Source organism: Scomber japonicus, chromosome 6, assembly GCF_027409825.1.
Source record: "Scomber japonicus isolate fScoJap1 chromosome 6, fScoJap1.pri, whole genome shotgun sequence".
Lineage (NCBI taxonomy): Eukaryota > Metazoa > Chordata > Actinopteri > Scombriformes > Scombridae > Scomber > Scomber japonicus.
In genome coordinates, this window is record NC_070583.1 from 5,171,572 (window position 1) to 5,183,622 (window position 12,051).

General features: G+C 39.0%; 1 protein-coding gene across 1 annotated transcript in view; it reads left to right on the top strand.

The window, feature by feature from the left end:
• The window catches only part of bcas3 (BCAS3 microtubule associated cell migration factor), a 359,279-nt gene that overhangs the window by 128,000 nt on the left and 219,228 nt on the right, over positions 1-12,051 (top strand). Inside the window, exon 22 of the mRNA XM_053321422.1 lies at positions 356-453. Coding sequence (XP_053177397.1) covers positions 356-453 — 98 coding nt within the window. The remainder of the gene's footprint in view (positions 1-355; positions 454-12,051) is intronic.

Sequence of the window (12,051 nt, forward strand, 5' to 3'; positions counted from 1 at the left end):
TTATTTTTTTTTATAATTTATTTAGAAATAATTCAGTTATTTTTTATTATTATTTATTTTAAATACATATTTACTAAAAATAAAAGACTGTTCAATGGGGAAAAAAAAAATATTTTTTTTGTTTTTAAATACAGACGTTTCAAAATATCACATTTTATAGCCGTAATCATAATACCGTGAAACCGTGATATTTTACCTAAGGTTATACCGTCAGAATCTCATACCGGCCCATGACTAGTTTAAACACTGGAACAATAACCCAAACCTGTTTCTATGAGTTCTTGGGACCAGATCCAGTTGAAAACAGTCTCAGGCTCTAATATCTGGCTGGATGTGTATTCTCGTGTGTATTAAGGATCCAGCCGGTGCGCTCAGAGCCAGTCAGCATGCCCGGCTCATCACGGTTGGTGGCTGATCGTCGAGGACAGTCCAACCTCATGGATGCAGGATCTGGTAGGAGACTGCACTGATTTCTTTTTACTTACTTTCTTACACCACCTGTGCTGCTCTGTATTATACACCTTTTTACTGTTTCACTCTCCTGCATCTACTTCACTGACGTCTGTCATTGTCTGAAGAAGTCCGTTTAAAACGTATCTCATACGGGTTTCTGTTTTCTTTGTCATATTTACTTCTTATTGCTGTCGCATCATTTTGAGACTGTCAGTCTCTGTTGTGGTGCTATCTATTTGGTTCATATTGATGTGTGAGTGATGCTTACATACATCTACTGTATACCCCGATTCTACATTATAACATATCACACTAAATCAGTTAACTAGTGTTGGGAAAATCTGATGCCAAATGCTGAACAAACTGAAAGCAAAAATCAGACAAAAAGTTCCACATTCTGCACTTTAGTTTAAGAGCTACATGGACCTCCCTGGGATTTTCATCAGGCATTGTCAAATGACATGTGGCATAATTCAAACCTTTTAGCTAATATGTATTTGCAACCTGTTGAACCTGCACCTCGAAATGTGTTACTGGGTGTTGTTAATGGGAGAATATAAGAGGCCTTGCAGAAGTCGTTTGAAGAGATAGAAGACAAAAAGATCCACACTCTGCATTTTAATTTAAGTGAGCAACATGGATATCCCTGGGATTTACATCAGTTGTAGTCAGTATGTCATGTCAAATGACATACCCCATAATTCAAACCTTTATTTAATTTCAAACAGGTTGCCCTCATTTACAATAATGTCCAGTTACAAACACGTTGAAAGTAAAGATCAATATCAACCATATTTACTGATAATTAAAGCCTAAGGGTTAGAATAATTAACTTGTTGTTTAATGTTTAATGAACTTGACTAAAATGATAACTGTTTTGAACAGTTATAGTGCAGTACAATAAAATACAATATACTTTATTGTCCCGCTTAGGGAAATTTGTCTTTTGTATGGCAACTACGCCATAAATGCCTTGACAGCCACAATGACAACAAACAGTACATCACCAGCCATACCATCCCAACAACAATTACATGACAGTATTCCACATATCCTATAACATTGCACACAACACACCAATACACCAATAGTAGCATCTACTTTGCTTCAAGTACCATTAACCTTCCTGATTGGAAGGACTAAAGTTACTATGGAGGAACACTTGCTTGTCTGTGTAGACTAAATCCAGTTGTTCATTTATAGAGGAATATAAATGAAGATTTGGGGAGGTGGTTCCGTCAGTCAGTCGATGAATTTGCAGTTTCTGTTTTTGACGACTTAATACAAATTTGAATACAAACACTACATCTGCATCTCCATAAAACATGTTCTAACAAACTTCATTTTACATGTAAAATAACTTGAGACAAGAAAGCACAAAACCATTATTTTGATGTCTATACTTCACACGTATATGACTCATCTAACTACTGTGACTTCAGTTATCATTGCAATGAAATCAGAATTTCCTCGTGAAGATATCTGCTTTCCTTTGTCTCTCCCTGGCACAAGAGTAGACAGGCCTTTGACACCAGCCATTCACCACCTTTCCTTCCTCCTGTTCCCCCCTCCACACAAACATGAGGATGCCCCATCACACACTTTTTTTTTTTGTCCAACCTGCTGTTATTTGTGCTATGCCCTTATTCTGTAATAAGATCTACTGTATTTGTCTGAATAGGTCTGTAAGGTCTATCAGCCATTGCAGAGGATGGATTTGATAGTATGGCACTCTACATGTCTCCTTTAATCTGGTTATAATGTTAAACTAATCCAATCACACACAGATGAGAGGATTTCCCCTTTAAAATATGTTGTTTTCTCTCAAGGTATAATGCTGTTACATCTGTCTGTGTGCGTGTGTGTGTGTGTGTGTGTGTGTGTGTGTGTGTGTGTGCGTGTGCGTGCGTGCGTGCGTGCGTGTGTGTGTGCGTGCGCGTGCATGTGCAGTATGCTGGGTATTTACAGCCTGAGTGGCCAAGGAAATCATCACTTATTGCATGACATTATATCCTGTTGCCTTTTGTTTGATAGAAGATATAGAGAAGTGAGTGTGGCGTCTGTGGCATTATCTGCAGCGTCTTGTGACACAGACTTCATTCATCTGATGTGCTCGCTCACTGACAGATAGCCACTCCTCAGCCTTTTTCACCCGGGTGTCAAAAAATGTGCAGCTCGTTTCACAAATGCTTTCACATATCTGATAAATGTTTTGTTTTTGCTTCTCCACCTTTCTTTGCTTTCCGACACACATGCTGAGAAGTGCTTTGCCGCAGCACACAGCTGTAAACAGATAAACACAGATATGGTTTGACCATCATTCATTTACCACAATTTTATTTTGAAACAGTCTCTGTCATCCGTCCTCCTCTAATATGATAGATTTTACACAGTCTGGTTTTTATATATCATATTTATTTCTGAATTGATTGATGACTCTGTTAAAGTTTCACATAAATACATCAGATATTTGTATTTTTTTCCATTTGGGTTTTGTGTTTCATATTTTAATTTCGGATGTGTGTGACACTGGAGTGACTTCCTGCATATTTAAGTGTTTGAATCTGATCAATTAAATAGATACTTTATTGATCCTTCACAGGAAATTGCTTGGTTAACAGCAGCTACAGCCACATGTATCACATAGAAACACATCTCTGACTATCCAAAGACAAAAACAAAACATGCTTTACTAAAAATACCAAACATACTAAACAAATGTATGTATATATATATATATATATATATATGTGTGTAGTAAATGATATAATGATAAAATACTCTGTGTTGATGCCAGTAAAAGTGAACTGCACTATCTAAGAAAATATATCTAAAAAATATAACAACTGAAAAATAAATAAATAAATACACCCACAATTAAAAATAAATAAAGTTAATTATATTTAACAGTTATTTATTATCTTCTTTTATTGTCCTTAAATGAGTTGATAATTAAAATGGGTTAGGGTTAGCTCATACAGTAAATAACTTATTTTCATTTTGATATAGTTTTGTTTTTGTTTTTAAAAAAATAGTTATTTAAATATAAAACAAATATTCAAGTACATTACATTTGTTTTATTTTAATTAGACATCTTTGGCACTCTCTAGATTCTGTATAAATCACCAGAAACAGGCTTTGGGAAACATTCTTTTACATTGTTTTGTGTTTGTTTGTGTGTGTGTGTGTGTGTGTGTGTGTGTGTGTGTTTTTGTTGTTGTTGTTGTTTTGTCTTTATTGACTTATTTATTTATTTTTTATTATTATTCATGTATATTTAAACATCACATATACTGACTGGTAGCATATCAAATCTGAAATCTACATTTTTTGCCCTATGAAAACCCTGCAGTGACTTTGTAGATATTTGTTTTTAAAGCTGTTTAGAACACAATTCCCCAATTGTGAAATTTGTAGATATGAAATCAGCTCTTGGCAGCTTTATTTTCAACATATATATATATATATATATATATATATATATATATATATATATATTTGCAGCCTATTTGCACTTTTTTATTGGTTGAAGATCTATGAGGCCTTGCAGAAGTTGTTTGGTTGGAAAGGCTCTGCTGACTTTGAAGTGAAGTTGTTATACGGAGCAGTTGGATAAACTCTTCCTTCCACCTGTACTTGTTAAACTTACAGCACTCCTAGCGTCTGCTCCTCACGTTTGTTTGTTTTTTTTTGTTGTTTCTCTCTTTCTTTTCCGCATTCATCTCTGGTCTTCTGTCTGGCCAGTATCACATATGTGCTTCCTCTGTCTCCAGCCAGTGTGTCCCCTGTGTTTTCAGTTCCTTCACTAAGTCATTCAGAGCAGAGAGAGACAGAGAGAGAAAGAAGGACAGAGCCAGGCCCAGGGATGGAGGTGATGCTTATCAGTGTGTGTGCGTTGGGAGGGTTGAGTGTTGTGTCCTGCCACTGCCATGGCGCCGCCTCTTATCACACCCACACATCACTTTTGTCTCACCCTCAGAATAACACGCCTGTGTGTGTGGCACAACTAGCCAATATGAGCTTTAAAGGCCAATGGCAGCATTTTCCTTTTTTGGGGGGGGGCTGACGTTGCAGACAATCAATACAACTTTCACTTTGATAGTTGACAGAGTTTTTCAATTGAGGTTGACACATTTCTAAACATGCTGTTGTCCTTTAGGTTGAACTGATAGTAGATTTTAAGGTTGATAACAGCAGTGACAGGTTTAGTGCCAATATTTAGTCCTTTCTATTTTACTAATTTGACATCAGAACTGTGTATATTTAATATTTGACACATTTTCCAGTGTTTCATTTGAAGTTTTCACATACCTTAAAATATATTTTGTGTTTTTAAGTACCAAAAAACATCTCTTTTCTTTTCAAGCTTCTCTCTGGAGCTCTAGCAAGAACAGCTGTGTGTATCTCGTGACCAACTCTTCTGATTGACTATTTTCTGATTGATGCGAGGCCAGGCTAACTACAGGTAACCGATTGTAGCTAAGTATACCCAGGGCTCTGGGTAAACTCACTGGTAAATTATAACAACCACCACAGAGTATAATAATAAGAGCAGAGAAACTAGCACCACCATAAATGGCAGCAAATGCAGTAGACTCTTTCTGAGCTGAAATGAAACAAATGCACACAAAATAGATAAATGACATAGACACAGATATTTTGTTTGTTTTAGGAAGGGTGGGGTGTCCCATTGGAAGAGAGAGCTGAGTGTAGAGCTGTGACACCAAGTCCAAACAACTGGATTTAAAATGACAGCTTTTTTCATGGACTGAGACTTATGATACTTTCACAGTATTTATATATCACCCAGAACTTCATAATCAAAAGAGAAATGGAAATCATCCTCTCTACAATATGGCACCTTTAATCATATCATGATATATTGATATTATTATTATCATTTGATCAAATCTCTCTCTCTTTGAGTAATTCCAACAGGTTTTTTTCTGTGCATACTATATCACAACCACATAATATATCAGTCCACATTGTAGGTTTCCCTTACATAACAAAGCTTATTTTCACATGTGAAATATTATAGTCTGGATGTGAAGTGTCTGAAAACCATATGTTGCTAGTGTTTTGAATTTCCATCATGTTAGTGTCCAAAAACCACACATGCTGTTCCACATATTATAAACCACATGTCTGAATTCAAATATATCACATATGAGATTATGTGTTAAATAAAAAAAATTAAAAAAATAGAAATTTGTGAAATTTATGTCACAATTTATGTTTATTTATTACATGTGAAATTATGTGTTAAAGTTTAACAAATATATAATATATTCTCATTTGTTATATGTGAAATGTATGTCACTTATAAAAGCACAATTAAATTCTCGTGTGATAGTAAAATGGTAAAACACACATAAATCATGTGGTGTTTCACATGTGACTTCATAGACACTTTACACTGTGTACATTTTCTGATATAACAGCCTGAGTCCTTGTCTCCAGCCATAACTGTTAGAATAAAAGTGTTTCCTTCAGTCCTCAGGCCCAGCGAGGCCATAAAGCTGCACTTCTCCCTACAGTGACTCACTTACAGTCAGTCAGTCTCCCCAGTGTCTGCTCCCATCTTATCTCAGCCCATACACTCTGCTTATCTGCCTTCCCCGAGGTGATGGGACGCCGTCTGCAAGGGACACACACACACGCGCACACACACACACACACAGACACACAAGCACGAGCACACTGTATGTCGTACAGTTCTTCCAGTCGTGCCTGCTTGACTCAGCAGATCTGTCTGTACGGAGGGGACAGAGGAGCTCGTCGCTACGCTCCTGTCTCACTCTCTCCACCAGTCGTAATATACAGGATCAATGTGTAGCTGTTATCAATACCTCTCATCTGAACCCCAAGCCTTGCTGTGGTGTGTGTGTGTGTGTGTGTGTGTGTGTGTGTGTGAGCTAGACTACACAGTGGCATTTCGTGGCCCAGGAGGTCATATCAAGAAAGAAAGAAAAGGAGACAGACCTGAAAGAGAGATAACACAGCAAGACTGAAAAGAAAGAGTATTTAATCTTACCTGCTTGTGTGTTTGCGTGTGTGTGTGTGTATGTGTGTGTATGCACGCTGATAAATCTCTCAATCCCTCTAGCGCTGTACTGTAGTGTGTGTGTGTGTGTGTTTTGACTCTGCAAAGAAAGCCACCCTGCTCCACAACAGGAAATAACAACAAAACAGCGTCTGTAAGCATCAGCCATTTTGTTGTTTTTGTTGTTGTCATCTTCAAGCGTCATGGCCCCCGTCTTTGTCGCCACGTCTCAGCCTCGCTGTTTGTCTCCATCTCTCTCTCTCTCTCTCTCTCTCTCTCTGCGTGCGTGTGTGTGTGTGATTTATCTGCAGCGGTGAATCAGTGATAGTGTGTTAGCTGGCGGCAGAGCAGAGCAGGCAGGACGAGATGGAGCTGCCTTATCACAACATACTGAAGACACTTTCGAGAGCGGCTGAACTTTGGCACTGCTCTTTGTTTTTAGCCTGTGTGTTAGAGTTACACTGGTCAACACAGAGAGCCAGTAGAAACATCTGGAATATTCAACACTTCATTCACTTAAACTGTAAATAGTCGACAGGTTTAATGAATGCTTTGAAAGTTTTGATTAAAAAAAAAAAGTTTGATATCAGTTGATGTGAGCTCTTGTCATTGATGGACTTGTACTTGCAGACATGTTTGAGTATACTCAGTGTTTGAGCTTGTGACTCGGGGTCCAGTGTGTGTCAGTCCATTAGCAGCATCCTGTAAAGCAGTGAGTTAATCAGTGTTGGATCAGCAGCTATCAGCCATTAGCCGCATCCACATCCCCACATTATCACAGCTCAGTTACCTTCACTGTGTGTGTGTGTGTGTGTGTGTGTGTGTGTGTGTGTGTGTGTGTGTGTGTGTGTGTGTGTGTGTGTGTGTGTGTATGTGTGTGTGTGTGCGTGCGTGCGTGTGTGTGTGTGTGTGTGTGTGTGTGTGTGTGTGTGTGTGTGTGTGTACGTGTACATGAAAATCTAATATCTTCACAAGGTGCTCCACCATGAGCCTCCTACACCGCTTCAATACTCTTTGACATACACTCTGCCTTCTGACACACACATATGATTTGATTGACATTCATCTCATTCATTTGTTCAATATTTCTGCAGTCATCACATTTTCAACCGCAGCCAATCGGGAAGAAGCAGCAGGTTAAAATACAGTAGAGTCACAAACAACTTAACAACAATAAAAGCACCATCAGCATTCTCAAAGTAATGTGCAAGCCATGCATAGCAACAGGAAGCAACCAAAACACACATTCAGTTATATAACATCCACTATTCAGTCTGTTTGTGATAGACTTTATGAAGTAATAACTATAATATTCATTTCAATACATATTGATAGCAGTACATTGAAAGTAAATGAAATGATAATTGAAGCTTTAAGAAACAGCAGTTTGTTAATGACATTAAAATAATAAAATACCTTTATGATCCTTTAATGATAAATGGGCTGAATTTGTGTATAGTTTGAATGAGGCAGAGCAGATTTAAGTGTTTATGTATTTATTTGTCAACAACTATAACTCCTCCTGTAAGTGTTTACTGCTCTGTAAACAGAGAATGAATGATTATAACGTAGAACATAGTTGTAATGATATATAGTATGTCTTCATAACTGTACACTAATAAACACATATATCTACATGAAAGTGTTCTATAAAGCCTTTATGAACTGTTTCTATAGGCTTATAAAAGCAATATTATCTAATGTTTTATGGCCACTGCTAATGTTTGAATCATTTGATATATCTTTCCTTAATTCCAAGTTTGCATGTATTTACTCTGGAAGGATGGGGATGCTTTGTTAAATAGGATAGAAAAACATAACTTTGAGAACTTTAAACTTGCTCACTCAACCATGTATGATGTCTCTTCAGATATGTTCCTTTGACAGTGAAATACATTAAAACCAACCTAAAAGTTTGTAGTATAGATGATTGATATTTAACTAATCAAAACATGCAAAAAAATCACTAGAATGTTTTTTTTTTCTCTTAGTCTAACCATTTTTTGTGTAAGTGTGAATGTGTGTGTGTGTGTGTGTGTGTGTGTGTGTGTGTGTGTGTGTGTGTGTGTGTGTGTGTGTGTCTGTGTGTCTGTGTGTCTGTGTGTGTGTGTCTGTGTGTGTGTGTGTATGTGTGTGTGCACCTGTTAGCATCACAAACACAGTGCCCCCTTGTCCCAGTGACCCACCCCTTTACCACCATCAGCACCACCCTGAGGCGAGAAGGGGCTTTCCCCTGACTTATTGTTCTCACATAGGCTGAAGAAAGAAAAAGAAAGAGGGAGAGAGAGAGAGAGAGGGATAGGGTATGAATGACTGCATAAAAAAGGATAAAGAGCTTACACCCCCATAAACACACACACACACACACACACACACACACACACACACATACACACACACACTTTTCCTGCCATCTTTCCTCCTCCCCTTCATACCTGAACAGCCGTTTAAAAGAGCAGGCACCTGTGCTGTGGTATTCTGTCTCCCTTTTCTTTCTTTCTTTCTTTTCTTTTTTTTTCTAATACACACATACCCCCAGTAACCTATACCCCACAATTACCTCCCAGCCTTATAAAGGGCCCTTGTATTTTTGTGCTATAGTGGCCACACTGACAACAGTGATCGCACAGGCCAGAAAGATGCCCGGCCATCCGATCTCTTCCTTAAAGACAAATACCCTCATTTCCCGTGACCTCCCCTCCTTCCTCCCCTCCCTCTCCATTCCTCCACTACCGATTTTATTTTCATCAATAGGCACCTTTGTCACCTTGCTGCCACTTTGCCCCACCCCTCCTCCCCTTCCTCCCATCCTGTCCATCGCCTCAGGGTGCGTTTGGTGACCCGTCAGTCGGTGACAGGACGTAACAGCCGATCTCTACGCTCACCGTCGCTCCTTCTTTTTTTCCCTTTATTTTTGTCATCACCAGCCATCAGCTGAAAGGAACCATAGAGCTCTTATCAGGAAGAGAAAAATGATCTGGTGGAGAAACAAAAAAAAAAAAAAAGAGGAAGCAAGTGACGCATTTAAGTATGGTTTACCTGCTGGTCCTGGAATTCCTGGGATATCTGCTGGTGGCTTGAGATGTGTATTCCAGATGGACATCTCAATAGAAGTACAAATGAAGAGTTTTGGGTCTCTAATAATCAAAACTGTCACAGTACAGTCCTTATCAATACATGGCCCCCGCTCCCGATGGATTGACTAATTGTTTCACCACTGACTGCAGTCTAAAAGAAGAGCTTGTCTAACTCATCTTAACCATTTGTTCCTCTTCTTTCCATTCCACCTCTTTTTCCCATTTTCTATCTCCTCTCCATGTATCTCCTCTAACATCTCTAAGATTTATTGTTCACTCAGTTTTAGGAGTTCAGGAAGTGTGTTTGCCTCTGTGTGTGTGTGTGTGTGTGTGTTTGTGTGTGTGTGTGTGTGTGTGTGTGTGTGTGTGTGTGTGTGTGTGTGTGTGTGTGTGTGTGTGTGTGTGTGTGTGTGTGTGTGTGTGTGTGTGTGTGTGTGTGTGTGTGTGTGTGTGTGAGGCTTTGGGGACTACAGGGCGGGAATGGTTTAGCCACATGTAGGGATTTATGGTGACTGTATGCGTGACTGAGAGAGATCAGGGTGTGACATGGATTGATATGGGTTAGTGCTGATCAGGCTTTTGTGCTGCCTTTATCTCTCTCTCACTCTCACTCTCTCTCACTCTCTCTTTCTCTCTCTGTTTGTGTGTTTTTTTGTGTTTGCGCACTTATAATCTGAGAGATGGAATGCCCTTCAGCATTAGTGTTATACAGCAAGTGAATGTGTGCCTGTGCATCCATGTGACTGTGTGTGTGTGTGTGTGTGTGTGTGTGTGTGTGTGTGTGTGTGTGTGTGTGTGTGTGTGTGTGTGTGTGTGTGTGTGTGTGTGTGTGTGTTGTGTATGTGCAGTAGTGCCAGAGGGCAGTGAAGACTGAGCAGCTGCTCTTTATAGTGACTGAACGGACACCAATGTGTCGGGCATCTGCCACGCGTTCACCCTGCCGACTACCCACTGGAGTGTGTTTGTGTGTGTGTGTGTGTTAACGTGTGTGTGTGTGTGTGTGTGAAAAAGTGAGAGAAGCAGTGTTGGTGTAAGTGTGTAATCATGTCTTTATGTTTCCCAGTGATTCCATAATTGCGTATAACAGTCATAATATTGTAGAGAATATAGATGCATGTATTTTTAACTGCAAATGAGAGGAAAGAGTGTGTGTGTGTTTGTGTGTGTGTGTGTGTGTGTGTGTGTGTGTGTGTGTGTGTGTGTGTGTGTGTGTGTGTGTGTGTGTGTGTGTGTGTGTGTGTGTACCAGTTGCAGAGACAGAGGATCATGATGATGTTTCATGCTCATCTCCAGTGTGAAAACACATTCATTCTCTCTCTCTCTCTCTCTCTCTCACTCACACACACACACACACACACATACACACACACACACACACACACACACATAAACATACACACATGTCTATGTATAGAGCATTTTATGAGCAGTAGTGTGTCCCATTGAGAGTTAGGAGGGGTGGGTGGATGGGGGGGCGGATGGGGCGGCTTTCTGTTAGTGCCACCCTTTTATTCCCATGACCTCATATAGGTCAAGGGGGAGGGAGGTTGAGAATAACCGTACACTGACCTCTCAAACAAACACACACACACACACACACACTCTGATACACAAGAGCAAACAAGACTCATCTTCCAACATGTACAGTTTGAACTCTCAATGAAATAGCCCCAAAAAAATCAATCAGTCCATCACTAGAAAATGAATTGACAATTATTGAAATAATTGATTTATTGTCATTCATCAAGCAAACATCATCATCATTAAAACAATCATTAATAATGAAGACAGCACTACTCTTTGAAGCCATGATATGTCAGTATTCTATGACATGCTGTAGAGTAACTGATTGATGAAATAATTCATTATAAAGATTATAATTGGCTGCAGCACTAGATCAATATAAATCATATAAAATGTTATCCATCAGAGCCCTGAACATGAATTGGGTGTGATGGATACATGGACTCCATGCTGTCTTGGATTGGGGTCAGTAAATTAAGAAATAAATAAATAAATAATGGATTTGTATCAGATCAGGCTCTAAGCATCACCTATGGGAGAGCAGATATACATTAAGATTTTACAGATTTCAAAATAAATGTCTGCTAGCTCAGCTCCCTCTGCAGTTATTTAACCATGTGATTTCCTGCTCGGTCAAACCCTGTGAAGTAATCTTCCACTTTATCTTTATTAGCAGGATGTATTTCTACAATGAAAGCACTACAGATCATTTCAAGTCCTTTTTTTAACCTATTTTGCGTGCTCAGACCTGCTCTCAGTACTGTGCATGTGTGGACAATGCTGTTAGAGTTTCACCTCTATCATTCTTGTTAAGTTTGGTGACCTTGTGTGATTCCCAGCATAGCTCTGCCCACCATCACTTCTAATCAGCCATAACTGAAAACACCTGTGTGTTTGTGCCTGACCTTTAAGTAAGTGGGGGAATGTAGTATATTAGGTAAAAACTGCAG